The sequence below is a fragment of the Colias croceus genome, chromosome 4 (assembly GCF_905220415.1).
Source record: "Colias croceus chromosome 4, ilColCroc2.1".
NCBI classification, from domain to species: domain Eukaryota; kingdom Metazoa; phylum Arthropoda; class Insecta; order Lepidoptera; family Pieridae; genus Colias; species Colias croceus.
Window position 1 is genome coordinate 1,720,650 of NC_059540.1, and position 19,997 is coordinate 1,740,646.

The window sequence follows — 19,997 nt, forward strand, 5'->3', positions numbered from 1 at the left end:
AACTATAGGAAAAACCGGAACGCAAATTGCCGACGACACCTCATCGGGACCGTGAGAAAGTATCGGAAGTCCTTCATACATGGGCTATTATCTATAAACGGTCGAACAAAAAAACACAAAGGTCGTGAGGCAAGGTCGGTGCAATTACGCATAATTAGCAAATCAATTAGCGCGGATAACTAAGATTGAATTGTTTACGTGTAGGCGCCCGGGCCGCCTCTTATCCATACGAGTACATACATGAAATAGCTCTGATCGTTCAAACTTTGTTTACACTCAATTATGCTATTTCGGTTGATTTAGTTAACGAATGAATGAAGCCTTAATTGTTATATAATTTGATTGCAAACGCGCTTTCGACATAGCTTAGTTGAATGGTTAATCTTTGAGCGTGAACTTGACATAGTTTTGGAGATCTATTACAATATAAACCACAAGGTTATGTTATGGTTTGCACGTAAGTTTATACAAAAACCCAATATTGATATTTGACCGTGATGACAATTATTGACATAGTGGGAAGATGTTTTGCGTGAGTAAGCATGAGTTCCATCTCAGAACTAAGAAATAAGGATCATTGCAATATCCTTTTGTTAATTAATGAATTTTTAGTTTCATTCATATAATGATCGAAAAGACGGCACATTGATTAAACTTTTTCTTATTTTTTCGAATTCAATGCTTAGTTTGTGACTATCTGTTACGATAATATTTTATAGAGATAATATATTTTACATTAAAATATAATAGTTTACCCACTTCAGTTTTTTTAAAGTAATATATTTAGCTTATTATTACGTTTTCTTTGTAAGTGAGTAAATCTTATTCACAAGCATTGTAAGGGAGAGTGATGAGTCAGCAGAAGATACTCTGCGGTTAATCACCACGTGCGTAGTGTGTTTGTCACGGAGCAATACTAGGTATAATTTTAGTACCTATAATTTTTTGTAACAAGAAAATGATGATAGCAAATCTATCGTACCGGAATTTTAGCGTAAGTCATCTTATGTATTTGTAAATGGAAAAATTTAAATCGAAGAAACATCCAAAACAAATTGATCTGTATTGTTATTTTTTGTGATTAAATTTAAACATAACAAATAGTAATTACAAATGTTACTAAGTAGTATTCTACAATATTCAAATAAAAAAAAATATACCTAAATATCAGTTAATTATCAATTTTTAAGTAATAATAAAAACCAAAAATAAGCACTCCATCTTTAGACCTCATTTTTCCAAATCACATTATAATCCGAAAATCTTCCTAACCCTTTCCAACTCACCTCAACTTTAGCAGCGTTATAAAACTGGTACAATGGTTCGTGGGTGAACAGCGAGTGTGGCAGCGGAGACGCCGGGTGGGAGCCGGAGGACGCCCCGGAGGAGGAGGATATGTTTCCCGCTGGGTACAGACCCGCTTCCGCATACCTGGGGATTGGTTTATATAGAGAAGCTAAGAGTATTGAGTCCTATGAGCAATGAGCAAAAAGGTGTAAATCTAATATCTGTACAATTTGTTTGAACGCGCTAATCTCAGGAACTACTGGTCCGATTTGAAAAATGATTTCGGTGTTAGATAGCCTATTTATCGAGGAAGGCTATTATAGGCTTTATATCATCACGCTAAAACCAACAGGAGCGGAGCCATGCAGGTGAAACCGCGGAGCGCAGCTAGTAGGTTATAAGCGCTGAATAGCACGTTGAAGTGCCCTATTCACCAGAATTTACAAGGGTATGGTTGTTTATGGACAATATAGAATTTAAGAATATTTAGATCAATGCAACGGGCAATAAATAAAAATAGCTTTAAAATGGGAGTAGCACGTATAAATGTGACTAGTTATCCAGAGTTAACAGTTGTTTCATTTTCCCTCACGATAATAATTGAATCATGCCATCTTACTTTGACGTATAATCCGTGTGTGCGAATGATCCATTCAAATGGACAAACACAATCTTACTCCCATAGCAAGTTACACTCTTTTTGCTTTGGGGCTTTAAATTTTTACTTGTAGTTATACAATACAGTAAAATAATATTTTTGTATAAACCTCAATGTGGGTCGATGCACCTTTCTTTATCGACAGTCTGAATTTTGAATTTATATTTTTTTGGTTTTTAAGGCATTCAAATGCTTTATAAATATAAATTTATAAAGAATAGAAAAAATTCGATCACGTGATCCGAGTCCCGCCTCGTGATCGAATTTTTTCTATTCTTTATAAGTCTGAATTTTGTAATAAATCTTAAATTTCTACTCAATTAACGCAATAAAGTGTAGAAATACATGAAACCTGATCAAGATACTCGCTTGCGTTTCGTTTCGGAAGTTGCCAATATAACAAGGAATGCAGTCACTTAAACAGGTTTCAAGCAATTTATCCGACGATGTAAGATTCGTGTGAATAATGACAGCAAAAAGAAAAAGTTTTGATGCAGGATTTAAATTAAATATGTCCATCTAGCTGGACTACCTTCTTGGCATAGTGGCTAAGGTGTGAGCTGAATTCGAAAGGTCTTGGGTCCGGTTATGGGTAGATAATAACAAGAAAATGAATGGTCTGTAGTGAACAGAACATTCAGGTATTTCGGGCAAGAATGGATATTTCCTGTGCGGGTTTGTAAAGAAGCTCTGAAATGTTTCTGACCGATACACCAAAAGAGGATATGGGATACTTTAAAATCATCTAGTAGGCCGCGATAGAAACGTATAGTAAATCCATTTTATACGGGTAAATGAGTAAAAGCTTTAATTATGTGTGAGAAACTTTCGTTTCCACCAGGAAAGAACGTGATCATAATGACTAAACCAAGGAAGTAAATACCTATGTTTATTGATGCATAATATATTATTAGGATTTAGGTATATATCGCAATGCATATAATTAACTTAGTAAATTAGTTCTTCAAAAGAAAGTATGGTGATGATCACAGTGATGATGAATGGGCTACTTTAAAAGTCAATTTAGAATATTACTTGATAAACGTACGTATTGACTTTTAAAAACACATAAAAGCAAGCAAATAAAACCAATAGTTATAAAGATTTCTTCTTAGTATAATAATAAGTTTGTTTGGTAAAAGCTTTCACAGCATTTCACTTCCATTCCACAAAGCACTCGACATAATTATATGCATTTGTATAGAAAACCAGACGACCCAATTCTTATAATAAAAGTAAATATAAAAGAGTGTTAATTTCTTGCATTGTATAATATTAATTAATTTAATGAATTAATTGCATATTTAATTTGTATTTATTATACCTATTAAATCTATTAAAAAAAACCAGAAGGTACTTCATATCATAATTTTTGAATATGTTTCCTAATATTACGAATGAAAGCAAAGCAATCAGTGCCTCATTAGCAATTTTAAATCTTTGGTGCTAATTAATATTTTTATGTCTATATTATAAAAAAATTAAATTAAATCGAAAAAAAAAAAATAAGACGAAAATATGAACATACCAAAATTATTATCGCAATTCCATTTTTTAAAATCCAGATCTGCACCACAGATACGTTACGAAAGAGACAGCAAAAAGCACAGAGTATTTAAAATTTAACGGTTTATTAACGAACCGTTTCCGTTAATGTTTTGTTTGGTGGCGAGAGAAAAACATGACTGAGGATTCGTAACACCGATGACCGGTATTGCTGATATACTATATACTTATAAACGATTATTGAGTTGCAAAGAATAAGCGGTCGCGGTTTGCACGAGCGATTTTAGAAGCGACGAGCGATTTTTTGTTAGTGAAAAATATAGGTATTTATCTTTACGGTTCCTTTAATAAACGCAGAGGCATCGTCAAAATTAGTAATTGCAAGAAGATATAATTAATATGCCAGCGGTTCTTTTCTTGCTTACTAAGTGGGTAGGTATATTATTATTACACTAGAACCTTTGCTCTCAGAAGTTTAGAACATCCAAAAGGTTACAAATATAACAAAGACTGAATTTATTTAACTAAATTTTCATAAATTCAAACCGCTTAATCTTATAACCTGTGCCAATAACGGTGGAGCAAACTGGCTGGTGAGTCACCGCGACGTCATCGCAACCACTCCACGTGAACTTAACCATTATACGAGCAAGAATTGGAGACTTTATAGGGATTTAATTTTGATTATATTACCCTGATTATAGTTACCATAGTGCAGGATATGCAGTGTGGGTTAGCAACAAATTTATTTTAGAATTACGACGAAGAAGAGTAGGTATTAGTTTGTAGCTTTGTTAGATTTACAGGAAATTAATGCTTAGATCTTGGTATGAATGAGGATTCTAACTTTACCCGTTATATCAAAACTGAAACATGTTCAGTTGGATTGAATTTGTGGTGGAATAAAGATTTGTTCCACCACAAATTCAATCTACCAGCTATACCAAGTCTAGTTACCGTGTACTACTATAAATAAATATATAGCTAACCTTTGAAACAGTACCATAAACAGCTTTTGGGCAGTTGTGTAATAAGGTGACTAGGTACATTGTCTCTATTTGTTACATAGCTATCTACCCCCATCACAACTTGACCTACTTCACACAAAGCTCTCTTTCACTTACATTCTATAAAGTCAGTGCCCATAGAGTCGCCGCAAAACTTTCTTCTAGGGGTAGAGGTAGACTGTATAGACAGTATGTGCTAATTTAAAACAGAACAAATTAAACATTCTAGAACATACCACGAAGAGTTGGAAGTCTGCGCTGGCGCAGTATCAGCGCCACATTCTGCGTACCACGAGGTTCGTGTTCGCGGCGTCTTCTCCTTTCGTGATAGCGTCGGCAAGAGCCGTTTCAGTTCTGTTTCATAAATGTTTAAAAATTATAGAAAAGTTGCCAATGATATCATTATAAGTAAAAAGGTATAGATAGGTTACTAGCACATTTGATCTTCAAAAACGGCACACTAGTGTACATAAGATTCTAAGTCAAAATAATAAGCATGATACAATAATCGAGAGCAACTAATGTCAATTCTGGCTGATTAGTCACATTTTAGCCTATCTACACCTTTCTACTTATATTATCATTGACAGTAACACAGTAAACAGAATATGAACAGTAGCGAAACTTCCTATAAAACGTTCGAAATGGCTCACTCACACAACTCTCAGCAATGACCTATTATACTAGTAGACGCGGCATACGCCAACATCGTATCGTAATTAATACATACCTACTTACTAACGCATTATCACCAATACAGTTGTTCTCTCTTTCACTCTCACGCACGAGACATAATACATGTCTCACTCATGTACTTCGTAATAACAACTGCCGATACAAAAAGAACGTCCAGCCACGACGCTGAATGGTGCGTGACTAAGTGAAACTCGGGCACTTACCTGAGTTTTTTCTTGCCAAAATAGAGAGCGGGTAACGTATCTAGCTCTTTTATATATCATAGACTCTCAGCCGACGACGCGAGCCGCTTCAAACGTTTTGTAAGCAGTTTTACTACTTTTAGTATTCTTTTTACAGTGATAATAGGTAGACAGTGAAAATCAAGATGTAAACAGTGAGCGAAACTTATTGGATTATGGTTTTCCCTAGATTGTGTATTGAGATCTAGAAATACAGTTCTTGCCAATGTTTCAATACCTGAATTTTAAGATTTAATAGCCATAGTTGATAAAATATACTTTTAAAAACTTATTTTAAGTATCAAAATATACATTCTCACTCTCTGAATTACATCGTAAAAAAATAAATTGTGGTAGGTAACATAAAAAATTGACAAAATTAAAAAAAAAAATTGACCACAACTTATTCTCTTTGGAAAATTTTAACAAATAAATGTCAAAATGGTACATAAAGAGCTGACTTTATTATGTGCAAAGGTTTGTTAGTAAACACGATAAGACCAATGTAATTGAATAGATAACATCTGTCAAATTATATGTCTACTAATTGTTTGTACGATGATTTCATCGCAATCAATTATATTTGTTACAAGACAATGTATTTCATGATACCTAATTTAGTAACAAAAACGGCATTGTCCTAAAAAGTTTGCAAAGAACGCAAAAAAATCGGATCATATTTAGTCAGATACAACGAAGGTCATTCAATCACAAATTATACAATGTAACAAAACGTCATTTTTTACCTCCCACAATGTATTTTCAAGATATGTGAGGACGAAATGACTATATGGTATATAGTATTCAAATATAGTCAGCGCTCAATGTACCAACACAAAGGACATTATGTGTCGCATTCTCATATAGTGCATAGATAATAAAACATGCAAATTACATGCTTTAGAAAACGTCACTCACGGCCCATCACCATCGACGCTATTTTTTTTAAACATTAAAATTCTAAAATCACTACTCACAACACTGTCACATAATAAAACTAAAAAAAATATATTAAAAATAAAACATGTTTGCCGCCAGATACAAAATTCGAAAAAAAAAAATACTATAAACAATTTAAAGCACCGTTTGAAATTCGAACGTGCACAGAGTATAAAAGTGGAAGGACAACTGATGTAACTACGCCTTTGGTCTGTCACCCACGTTTGTCTGATGCAACGGCGAGCCAGCGGTTCTCAATGTGGGAATTGGAACGAAAACATTGTTGCTTTGTTTACGAGAATTATGGGAGATTATCTACCGATATAACCTTTAGAGTTACAGTGCAATTGTTGAACGAGGTTAAAATCATAAACAATGTAAAATTTATGTTTAAAAAGTAATAAAAAAATATTTTGTAAGAGACATTGAAGTATGTAGTATAAATTGTATACCGCGTTGGAGGTTCTATTGTCTATTATATTTGTTTTTTTAAAACGCCTGATGTTGAATTACGTAGCATATGACTATATTACACTTACTATTGTTTTTTTCATACCAAAATAAAGTATGAAAATCAATTACTTTGAGAGTCACTGGCGCTATACGTAATTTGAGTCTAAGGAAAATCGTTGCAATCATTCTCTTTGTTTATTACAATTCTTGATCTCTGCAATTATCTTGAAGAAAATTTTTTTTTAAATAAATATACAATTTTTTATACGTCTCTTTTTTATATTTCGATCGTTAAATTTAATAAAGAACAAAAATCTAATAAAAAATACCTACTGTGATTTTGATTACATAATTTAGTCAATATTGTAGGATGCATGTGCTCTTAAAATAATACATAATTTGTATTGTATCGAAAGCAAATATGTGTGTGTGAAATATTATTACGTCGCAGTAAAATAGAAGGTTTTACAGGAGATATGAGGTATAAAACCCGAATCCAGCGTTTTGTGGAAAAAATCCTCGAAGACTTTAAAAAAACATATTTTTTGTTAAGTAAGTACTTAGGTATTTAATATTTTATCTTTATCAGCTGGGCTTGTAACTACACTATTAAAAAAAACAAATTAATAACAATAATGATTTTTTTATTGCGTTAGGGACAAGGTAATTATTGCAGAATCTTTTATAGTCTATTTCGTGGATCTATTGTTTAAAATAACTATGCATTGGTATATTTAATATTTTCAGAACCAATTATTGTCGTAAGATTAGTGTTATAAAACAGCTTGCATTTATAGACCAATTACCTTATAATGTGATGATCAGTCTTTGGCTTAGGCCATAACAAAGTAACTGTGTTACATCGTTAAATAATCTACCTATTGTACTGCGACATAAATAAATAATACGAGTAAATACTTAATAGAGACAGTGCAAAACATACAGCATGACAGCGGTGCCGTGTAACCATAACCGTCCCCTGTTCATTGGATAGTTCATATAAACTTAATTAATTTATTTAATTGTTAATTAATTTAATACTTGACCAGATTCATAATAACCCTTTGTTGAAAAAAAAAACCAACTGGTTTAAAATTGTTTATGATTTTCATTGATACCCTTTAAAATCTTTTGTATTTGATACCTAACTTGAATCTCAAGTTTACTGTGTTCCTTTTGCCTCATTCAGGTAAAAAATAGGGTATTTACTTTTGACTTTTGAGTTATTATTTTATAAATATATTTTTTTTCTGAAAAACATGTGTGTTACCGTATAATGGAATCAAACTTGCTTCCTTTGAGTTTAAAGGAACATTTAAAACAAAAAGCATTATTAAACAAGTAGAAACTTCAAGAAAATACTTCGTCACAATACACGTGTTTAATATGGAGGTAAATATGAACATAAAACATTTTTAACATAACGACAATTTTATTTATCTGTCCACGTTTTTCCTTGTAGGTAAGTTTATTAAAACATTGTTCATTGTTTTATTTATTTTAATATTAAATTATTATATGACAATTTATTTTAAATATTATTTTTTAATGATGAGATTAACGTGGAAGAGATGGATAATTCTTAGCCTAAAGATAATGGATGTAATTATTACTTGTAGGTGCACAAAATTGGTCCCTATAATATACTTGAAGATAATTATTTACTACCTACAAAGTATTTATTATAACCATTCTAGCAAGAGTTTCTCAATTCGACTGTATGTATTTTTTATTTCTATTTTTTAAAAGTTTATATAAATATCCAGTGAGCCAGGGGTCTGACCTTTGTTTAGCGCTGTCTTCGATATGTCCTCCAATTAATTAAATTTAAAACCACTAATATGGCTCGAAGACGTCAACTGTCGTCTGTAAGACTATTTAGTAAATAAGAACAAAATTGTTCCAAATTTTCTCGATACCTAATAAATCAAATCTAATAATGTGTTCTATGCATCTATCATGTTATCACTTTAAAGTAATGTAGATGAGTTTATTACTCCAATCATCCTTTTTAACAAGTCACCAAATCCCATTAAAATTAATCTCATTACTCATAAAAAATAACCATTGCGGTACTGTTTTAAAAGATAAATACAATTTACAATAATTCCAAAATCCACTTTTATATAAAACTCAAATCACCAAAGCAATTTCAAAACTATATTATTTACTATTTCAAGATTAATGTTCGCCTATCTCTTATCCAAATCTTTTTACAACAAGCCAGTATCCATAATCCCCAATAAATAAAAAATCAAATATTTATTTTCATAAAAACTGCACCCACTCGATACTGGCAAGTAGTTGAATCTTTTTGAAAATAAAAATCCCAACTTAAAAATGTTCTACAACCAACCAGCATTAAAACACCCAATAAAAAAAAAAATTCCCCATTAACCGTAGCGTTCTATTTCAACCAGTTCAGCAAATACTAATCCTGGCATAACAGAAAACCAAAAAAGAAAAAAAATCAAATTTCGAATCCCTCTAACAACCAGTTGACGTCTGACCTTCGTTGACAGCGCTAAGGTCAGTGTGCTGCGGGGGCGGCGGCGGCGGGAGGGTCGGCCGCTCGAGCGCGAGGCACGGGGACGACTCCGCCCAGCCGGGGCGAAGCCGCGTACCTCGGGTGTGTGCTGGGGCGTCGGTGTTCGCACTGTCGCTGCTGGACGATAATGGTGGTTTAGTTATCAAATTTTTGTAATGTTTGGAAGGTTGGAAGGCGAAAAAATATAGTATTTTCAGTATTCAAGTACTGATGTAAAACATAAACTACACTTAATCATTGAGATATACATATGGAGACGACACCGCCTACATCACTTATGTTCCGCTCAACATACGCCATATGGCGTAACTGCACGCTAATTTTTTTTTTGTTTTAAAGTGAAACGCATCAAATATGCCTTCGTGTGTGTTACGATATTGCACAAATAATACAAAAAATACGGAAAAGTGCAAAGGAATAACTTTCATCGGTAAGTACCTAACTAGATAATAATTTTTAAAACTTAGAGCAAAAAAATGGCGCACAGATTTTGTTCGTGGTGTCTCCTCCATACGTAGTAATATTATCTCAATGCTCTTAATGTATATTAGTGCTTTCAAGTATGACTTCGAAAATGTTACTTTTCATTTAACAATTATATTCTCCAATACTAGATGGCGCTGGCATGTCCAGTTATGATTCATGTCTTAATAAGTTTATAAAAACAAATCTGGACTTTCGCCAAGATGTAGTTAAATAAAAAAGAAACAAAGATAGTATTTAAGTACGAAGGACGACGTTATTTCATTAACTTAGTTTTCATTTCGATCCATCAAACTATAAGATATCGATACAACGGCGTTTAAAGATGGTGTTGCTATCAAAATTGAATTTTGAATTTACAAAATTTATTATTTGCAAACATTTTAAATATGATATTTCAGTATCATACATATCCTGTGTGTAATCTCAAGAGTCACGAACAAACTAATTTGTTCAAAAAGTATAATTTGATATCTTCATTTCCCAAATTCTAGAACATAATTCGATCACAGTGCGTACATATTATAAAGTAAAGGCTTTTGAAAGCTTACCAATTACTGAATCCCGAGTCACCATCCATAGAGTCAGTCAAGTAAAACGTCGAGTTCGTAATTTTCAACGCACTTGGAACGTCATTGATGTCCACAGCCATAGACGTGGCTCGTCTAAACCGAGATTTGAACGAAAAATACGCTTTTCTAGACAAAGTCCCACTATCTTTCTTCACTTCAGTAGGTGTTGTTGGCTTTTCCTGCAATTTCTCAGGTAATGGAGGCGGTACTTCTGAACTTAAACGCTTTTCAGATCTATCCTTTTTATCCATAACAGTTTTTAGCTCCTCCTTGAACGTCCCAGTAATCTTTGCTAGAGGATTTTCAGTCTTATGTTTATCGAAATTGATGTTACTGTAGAGGTGTTGGATTTCCGGCTTTTGGTAGTTCTCGTATACGGGCGATTTTGTCTTGGCCTGGTTCTTGGGCACGTCGTATGTGGAGTTCTGGTTCGATTTTGTGAACGTCTTCGCGTCCATTGCTACTGTGAACAAGAATTTATTTATTTTATTTATTTTATTTATAAAAAGGTACCTTACAGCTTATAATACAAGAAATAGTAAATTAATAATTAAGTACGCCAATAACAAGGTACACCATTATCAGTTCAACGTAAGTGACAAAAACAAAGAAATTATAGAAACAGTGTTTAAAGTACTTAAAATTATACAAATTGGAATTGGTTTTTATAATTAAAAAGCAAATTTCAACCCTAAACAAGTATGTGTATGTACGTGTATGTGTGTGTGTGTGTGTGTGTGTGTGTGTGTGTGTGTGTGTGTGTGTGTGTGTGTGTGTGTGTGTGTGTGTGTGTGTGTGTGTGGTGTGAGTGGGTGAATGAGAGTGTCTATGAGGGAGTATATTGATATTAGTAGATATAGTGTAACTAGGTATGCAAATTATTTGTTATATTCTAAATTAATCAAATCAAGGATCGCAGTTTTAAATTTAGCGCGAGATAAGTGGAAAATGTCAACAGATGAGAATTTATCATTGTAAACGTTGGGAAGTCTTCGAAACGGTGTGTTTTTAAGATAATTTGTTGATACAGCCGGTACATGGAATAGGGGTGTGTGGCGAGTTCTCCGAGTAGGAGTGCAAAAGTTGATGTTTGAGAGCGCAGATAAGAAATCAAACTTATTACTTACAATATCATGCAATAGCATCATATCAATAAGATTTCTTCTATCTTCTAAAGTATTTAAATTAAAGTGTAAACAAGCCTCTGGGTAATTTGGTGAGAAATATTTAGTTTTAAAACTTAATTTTTTAATAAAAATTTTTTGAAGCCTTTCTATTTTCTCGATGTGGCATTTGTATATTGGACGCCAAATGACACTAGCAAATTCGAGGATGCTGCGAACATAAGCAAAATAAATTACTTTAAGACAAAGGATATCATCAAACGGATCTGCCTGGCGAAGAATAAAACCTAGATTTTTATATGCCTTTTGGGTTATTGTATCAATGTGTATGTTATAAGAAAGTTTTTCATCAAGGATCACACCAAGGTCCCTTACAGTTGCAGCAGCCGGAATAATTTCATCGCAGATTTTGTAGTTGAAAGATATAATAGATTTATTACGAGAGAATGATATTTTTTGACATTTTTGGATATTTACAGATATTTTATTATTTTTATAATAATTCGAAAGTCTATTTAGGTCTTCCTGAAGTAAAAAGCAGTCTTCTAATGTGTTTATTTTCCTAAAAATTTTTTTATCGTCGGCATACAACAAGAATTTTGAATTCAAAAAGCAGTTAACAATATCAAATAAATATAAATTGTATAATAAGGGGCCGAGATGTGAGCCCTGAGGAACTCCTGAGGTTACATCGACAAAGTTGGATTTAAAGCCTCCCAGTACGACTGATTGACACCTGTTTCGGATATATGATTCTGTCCACCTAAGGAGATTTCCCCGTATTCCGGCTGCAAAAAGTTTACGCATTAAGACATTGTAGCTAACCCTGTCGAAAGCTTTCTCAAAATCCGTGTATATGACGTCGATCTGAACACGGTTATTCATATTATTATTTATGTAATGTGTTAATTCAAGTAGGTTTGTTACGACATTGCGCGATTTAATAAATCCATGTTGCTCGGAAGGAATGCAGCTTATAGTATGGTTATAAATCTGTCGGTATACTAATTTTTCTAACATTTTTGCGAATATATTCAGTAGTGATATCCCTCTATAGTTTGTTATACATTTTTTAGAATTTTTTTTATGAATAGGTATTATTAATGCTTCTTTCCAGCAATTTGGAAAGATGCCTTCGTCTATAGATCGTTGGAAAAGAATACGTAAAGGAGCGAGAAGACTAGTATGACAGCGTTTGATAAAAATTGCTGGTATACCGTCAGAACCCGCTCCCTTCCGACCGTCTAATTGTTTGAATAGCATCTTGAGATCCTTATCTTCTATGGTGATGGTACATAAATTGCTAGTAAAAGGAGACTCACATACCGAGGGCAGAGAATCCGAAGGATTATCAGATTGAAAAACAGACTGAAAGTATTCGCTAAACGCCGAACAGATGTCATGTCCATTCGTTAAGTTACGATCCCGGTAAACCATACTACAAGGATAGGTACAGTTACTTCGTTTGTTGTTTATGTATTTCCAAAATTCCTTAGGCGTGGATTTAATTGAATTTTGACAACGCTGAATGTATCTCGTATATGATTCTTTTTGTATTTTTTTAACTCTAGTTCTAAGTAACGAAAAAGCCGCATAGTCGTTAGGATTTTTATGAGTTTTCCATCGCGAATGAAATTTATATTTTTCTTTAATCATGTTAATTAAAGCTGGAGTGTACCATTTAGGATATCTATGACGTGATGAAATTTTTATTGTTGGTACAAACCTATCGATCACATTATTTAATACGCTATAAAGACAAGCAGTAGCTTCATCGACCGAACCCGAATTTAGAAGTGAACCCCAATTAACTTTGCTGATTTCAATATTTATTACATCATAATTCGCACTAAAGAATTTTTTTAATTTAATAAATTTAGGTCTAAAAGGTTTAATATAAATATCATTTATGGTTATAACTAGGGGCCAGTGATAGCGGTCTATATTTACAAGTGAATCGGAGCACACAATGTTATTACATTCTATTAATAAATTCGAAAATATAAGATCTAGGATATTACCACAACAGTTTGGAGAGAAATTATACTGTCGCGCCCCCATTAAATTTATAATATTTAAAAGTTCCAATGCAGCTTCCGAACAATGAGAGTTATTGTTACTAGTTAAATTGTACGTGAAGTTATCACTCCATGAAATAAAAGGTAGGTTAAAATCACCAGCGACGAAGTACGTATTATTAGGGTAATTTTCATACAGTGTTAAAAGGGCGTGGTTAAACTTTTTTAACGTGTTAGGTAAATCTGAGTTTGGAGGAATATATACGGCTATTATTTGAAAATCACCTTCGTTTTTAGTAAAATGATGATTAAAAACCTCCGCAGGAATTGTGATCCAAACACTTTCTACGTCGTCGCACCGTATATTATTATTAACATATGCCATTAACGATTTTTTAACACACAATAAGACGCCACCACCTTTATTTTTATTTCTTCTATCGAACCGAAAAACGTCGTAGCGAGCGTCACAAACTTCCGAGTCCAAAACACTGTCACATAACCAACTTTCCGTTATTATTATAATGTCATAATTATTTGATGCTATGTTTTTATGCAATTCTGGTAACTTAGTTCGTAAACCACGAGTATTCTGATAATAAATATTCAAACAACTACTTTTCGAGGCCATTTAAAGACAGTCAAAAATTTTAATAATATATTAATGTACCTATAATAATTTAATATGTAAGTTAACTTTACAGGCGTAAGTAAAGATACAAAACAACGATAGTATGAATTAGTAACGTAATGTACGGTAAGTAATATGATGTTATACAATTGAATTGCATAATAATCTTTAAAATATAAAAATAAACTGTTGTGACAAAAAATATTGCTAGAAATGCGGGTATTTGAGAAAAAAGTATTCAAAGTTGTGGAATGTTGCGATCGTAAGATGAATATTAGGGGTGCGAAACCTTTTGTATTTATGAGAATTAGAAATTTTTTGAAGAGAATAAATAAATGTTCGTTTGTTTTTAAAGAGATCAATAAAGTTGTGTTCTGTATTTGATAATTAGAGTAAAAGTAAAGAGTGTATGTAAGTGTGTTAAATTGAGTTAAAATTTGCGTTACAATCTGGATAATGTAATAATACAAAGGGCACACTAAAAAGATGATTCTAAAAAAGTTTTTAAGTCTTCTTCTGACGAAATAGCTTTGGCCGGGGATTTTTCACTCACACGTAAATATATTGTACAGTTTTTCACCCAAACAAATTTAATATTCCTCTCCTTGGCGCGTTGCTTACAGGAGTTTAGTAAAATTTTATTAGCTATGGTCAGATGCTCATTTAAAAATATTTTCAATGAGTTACCTTCAAAGCCAAGGTCATTCGATGTTAATCCCTTGGCTTTATTATACTTTCTGAAGTTGTTAATTAGGTTATCTTTAATGATCTTGTTCCTCAGTTTTGCTACAATCTTACGTGGAAAACCGCTTTTGTCTTTGAATGATTGCACCCTGGTGATGAATTCAATATCGTCTTTGTTAATGCAACAATTAATGGCAGTGCCTAGACGAATAAATTCGTCTAATAAGTTTTCATTTGATTTTTCGGGTAATCCAACAACCTCAACATTTAAAAATCTATTTTTTTGGTCAACTCGTTTTTGTTCGAGCTCAAAATTTGCAATGGTGGTTTGAAGATTGGTCATAATATTACGACTTTTTTCTGAATAAAGAATAATTATCATTTTGTAGTTTTTGAAATGTATAAAATATAGTGTGAATAGCTAACGCGGAAAATGTTCTGCCGGGTTAACCTAATAGATTAGGAATATAAAAGAAGTTTACAAAGGAGAACAAAATGTAATATTTCAAGAGTGATATGACGTCACATGGTTAAATTTAAAGTAAGTACTAAAAAACAAATGTTAATTTTAACATAGATACTTAAATAAAAATGTAAGTAATGAAATTCTTGCAATGTGATGAGCTCGCTATTTATTTTTCTCTTTACAATCTCAAACGATAAGTAGATAGAATGAATAAATCTGGGGGCACGGTAGTGCCCCCGCCAAGACGAGCCAAGCGAAAGTGAAGCGCACGGGCACTACCTACCTTTTCTCGAAGCGCTTCGACGTTTTTTTGAACCCTCATAACTTGGGTTTGGGTTATGCTAGATCAACAAAATTTTCGGGATATATTGTCAATAGCGGATTTATTGAACATATTAAGTTTTAATTACATTAGCTTTTATACTTCAGATTTTATTTATATCTAAAAAACGCTAATTTCGTCACTGACTCACTGATGATCATCAAAATTCTTAAGGTATTTCCTAATGTCCTAGAAAGCTGAAATTTTGTATGGTAGCTAGTATTAGCACACAAACAACAAAAAAATTATAAAACTTGTAACTTTCATCCCCCAACCCCTTAAACTAGGGGATGGGAGTTTGTATGAGACCTGTAATTTTAAATTAAATTTTGATGACGCTAGAGGTCTAATCTAATAATCTAAAACTTGGTTCCCCTATATATATATATGTATAGGTACTCCTTGTTAAAAAAAAAAATTAAAAATTTAATCATTAATTAATCGACATAATATATTGAGACATATACTTCAGATCAGATCATATAAATATGAATGAATAGAAGTGTTGCGAACGTCTCCTGCCTCTTACGTCCACACAGTAGCTAAAAACAAAAAAAAATTGTCCTTGACAAGAGAGTGGGCTATAAAAAAGGCGTCTCTGGTGTGCAAGAAATACACCCCAAAAAAGAAGAAAAAAATTTGTTACAAACAACTTACAAAAAGAAATGAAATCCCACCAAAAACATTTTCATGTAAAATGTTGCCAAGACGAGCCCATATGACTCGCACTGTCAAAAAGTTATCAGATCTCATGTAGAGCCAAGCTTCTAACACTACACGCCCTAACTCTACAAGGCCTAATTTCACAAACTCTACACCTTAGTCAAAATATGTGGCTTGGCCGTTCGTTACTACAAAAACTATTGTATAACACATATTAATTTTTCACCTTACGCCGATGTGAATGTAGCGAAATGGCCAAGCCACATATTTTGACTAAGGTGTAGAGTTTGTGAAATTAGGCCTTGTAGAGTTAGGGCGTGTAGTGTTAGAAGCTTGGCTCTACATGAGATCTGATAACTTTTTGACAGTGCGAGTCATATGGGCTCGTCTTGGCAACATTTTACATGAAAATGTTTTTGGTGGGATTAATTATTAAGATCCCTTTTTTATGCGATTCTTCAAATAAAACTATTGTTGATTTTCATCTCATCTCCCAACATCCGATATGGTCTAGTGGCTAGGATACCTGGCTCTCACCCAGGAGGCTCGGGTTCGATTCCCGGTATCGGAAAATACTTTTTACTTCAGAATTTTCAACAAAACAGTAGAATTATGTAACCACATAATATACTGCATATTTTCGTCACATCTCCCAACATCCGATATGGTCTAGTGGCTAGGATACCTGGCTCTCACCCAGGAGGCTCGGGTTCGATTCCCGGTATCGGAAAATTCTTTTTTTATATATTTTTTACTAGCAAATCCTATCTATCTCTAATCTCTATCTTCACGAACTGTCAAATGCGTAAATATAAGTTTATCTTTTTTTAATCCATTACGATTTTTATTTTTTTTTCTCTCATAAGATCCTTCTCCCAATAATGGCGTGACTAAGTAAAATAATTTTTATAAATTAGCTTTATTTTTCTCACCTGAATATCGTTTAGTAAGGTTTCTTTTGATCTGTCTCATTTTCTTTTGAGCCGCGCTTGCAATTTTTGTTAATGTGTATTGCCCTCCTGCAGGCGGTGTGGGAAGCCTTGAAGCCGGTAATGCTGGCGGCGACTGGGGTTGCACACTCTAAAAATAGAATAAAAAATATTAGTAAATATGCCTTTTTTTGTTGCTGAGTATGTGATTATTTTATGTCCAGAATAATACTTTTTGTTGTTAAGTATGGGGGGATTGTGTGTGTAATAAAAGTATTTTTGTTGTTTTAACGGTGACTATTAGCTACTATAAAATGTTCGGGAAATTGGGTCGAATGCAATGTAACAGTTGCATCTAATTTCTAATAATAATTACTTTCTACAATAAATTATAATTTACTTTCAATTCGTGATACATTAATTATGATACTACGATTCATATTATATAACTAACTCAAATATTTAACTCATTTGGAAAAGTGTAAAAGTTTTGTATTATGAAAAGAGAGCCTTTCAGAGCAAACAGACCTCAGTTATCTCTTTATTTCCAGTTTTTTTTTACTTTGGTTCTGTTATTCTACATATACCTCGAAATTAATATGGAGAAGTTTCATCAGGTTATTATTGTAACAGTCACTTAACAGAGTTATACGAAATTAATATGTAAAAAATGCTTATTTGGGACTTAATTAACACGAGTATTTATAGATAGACATCAAATCATTCTTATCGAAAGTTATAGGCATTTGCTCAATGTTAACTTAGTTACATACTAGGTTTCCGCCCGCGGCTTCGCCCGCGCAGTCAAAGAAAATCCCGCATAGTTCCCGTTGCCGTGGGATTTACGGAATGGCGTCATTTTCCCGGGATAAAAAGTAGCCTATGTCCTTTCTCGGGTATCAAAATCCATACCAAATTTCATGAAAATTGGTTCAGTAGTTTAGGCGTGATTGAGTAACAGACAGACAGACAGAGTTACTTTCGCATTTATAATATTAGTATGGATTGTATTCGCTAACTATAGCTAAAGAATTCCTTAACCTTACAAACAAAAAATACTTTACCCCATCATCATCAGTATCACTGTCAAACGAGTCGAAATCATCGTCAATCAGGGGGGTTGGTGTGTTTCCAGGGTGTGCGGGGGGCGCTGGGGGCGAAGGCCTAGCTGGTCTTGGCGGTGTCGCCGGTTCGAGCGACTCGTAGAGGTGCCCGGAGTCGCTCGTGTCGCAGTCTGGAATGAGAAATTTGTTTTTAGTTCTAAAGTATGATTGAATTTTGGAAATATATTAATTTTATCAAGAAAAAAGATTCAAGTATAGTGTACATAACAAAATATGAATTAAACATTTCTTAGTCTAGTCGAAAGAAAGCAGGGCTAAATATTGTATCAATAAATTTAATTAAATCTCTCTATTATTTTTACGCAATTACTTTATAACTAAGTACATAGTATAAAACAAAGTCACTTTCTCTGTCCCTATGTCCCTTTGTATGCTTAAATCTTTCAAACTACGCAACGAATTTTGATGCGGTTTTTTTTAATATATAGAGTGATTCAAGAGGAAGGTTTTAGTATATAATTTATTATCTTTAGTCAAAGCGGGCGAAGCCGCGGGCGGTAAGCTAGTATAAACTAATTTCTAGTAATGTGTGGTTCTAGTTACAATTTACATAGCTATTGGTATTTATAAAAGTTATCTCACTCAGTTTTTGCCTAACGTTCAACGTGAGGACACTTTCCCTCTCCGTAGAAAAGTCCAGACAAAGAAAACTGCAGAAGCCAACGTACCACAATCATTTTTATGCAATTGATTAGAGATTAGACGGGTGATCATTAATAATTTATAGGCAATATTCTATATACGACAATCACCTTTATACACATAGTATTAAACGTCACTTTCGTGTGCACGTCTGCACTTTCTCGAACCCCAGACCAGTGGCGCGTAAAAATGTCAAGGCAAGTGTATCCGTCATTATGTAAGTACGTATATTCGCCACCTGCTATTTATTTTAAATTGTATGTTGCACAAAATGTAACGGTATAGTGTATGTAGTAATGAGAGTTTGTATTTCTTACATATAATAAAATCGTAGGAAAGTCAAAACTGTACATTGAATATTTTTTTAAAAGAATACATAATCCATGATCTATAATCGATATAGAAGCCAAAAACATAGTTTTTAGAATTTTTGTCTGTTTGTCTGTTTGTCGGTTTGTCTGTTTGTCTGTTTGTCTGTATGTTTGTCCGAGCTAATCTCGAAAAGTACCGCATAGATTGACTTCAAATTTTGCATGAATATTACTAACAGGTCGGGTGAGGCTTTTATATACACATTATCATGCTATCACCTCCGGGGGAGGAGCTGTGAACCTTTATTTTTCTAACGTATTCCGTGTATTACACAGCGTACAATCTAAAGACTCATGTTTAAATGTTGTTTTTGGGTAAGCCACGCTATTATCTAGCTTTATACTATAAAAACTACGTCATTTACGTAATTTTGGCAGAGAAACAGTTTAATGAATCTTAGTAGTATAAAGACAAATTTGAAAAAGCGCCATCTATGAGACTTCATTAAAATCAAATCAATTTACATATTTAACGCTTCTTGCAAATTTATAATTAAGAATTAAATAATATGATGTTGGTGGGGTTTTTAATTGTACTTATTTAACTTTTTAACCCATGTCTTCCCAGAGTCCAATTCAGGTGCTTATATTTTATGTGAATATACTAAATAAAATTTTACAAGTGAGGGTAGATGTTTATTATTTGATGTCAA

The 19,997-nt window shown here is 33.0% G+C and overlaps 1 protein-coding gene and 2 non-coding genes across 17 annotated transcripts in view; 2 read left to right on the forward strand and 1 right to left on the reverse strand.

The window, feature by feature from the left end:
• Positions 1–19,997, reverse strand: part of LOC123691045 (rho guanine nucleotide exchange factor 15) — a 134,558-nt gene that overhangs the window by 18,447 nt on the left and 96,114 nt on the right. For 11 of the 15 annotated variants that reach the window (XM_045635232.1, XM_045635233.1, XM_045635230.1 and 8 more), the window contains 6 exons: positions 18,272–18,441; positions 17,211–17,358; positions 10,350–10,833; positions 9,278–9,432; positions 4,695–4,812; positions 1,287–1,431 (listed from right to left, as the gene is read on the reverse strand). In XM_045635232.1, coding sequence (XP_045491188.1) covers positions 1,287–1,431; positions 4,695–4,812; positions 9,278–9,432; positions 10,350–10,833; positions 17,211–17,358; positions 18,272–18,441 — 1,220 coding nt within the window. The remainder of the gene's footprint in view (positions 1–1,286; positions 1,432–4,694; positions 4,813–9,277; positions 9,433–10,349; positions 10,834–17,210; positions 17,359–18,271; positions 18,442–19,997) is intronic. The other 4 variants (XM_045635234.1, XM_045635237.1, XM_045635235.1 and 1 more) reach the window with 4 other exon arrangements.
• Positions 16,778–16,849, forward strand: Trnae-cuc. The gene has a single exon. It is a non-coding gene; the product is annotated as a tRNA-Glu (tRNA).
• On the forward strand, positions 16,937–17,008 carry Trnae-cuc. The gene has a single exon. It is a non-coding gene; the product is annotated as a tRNA-Glu (tRNA).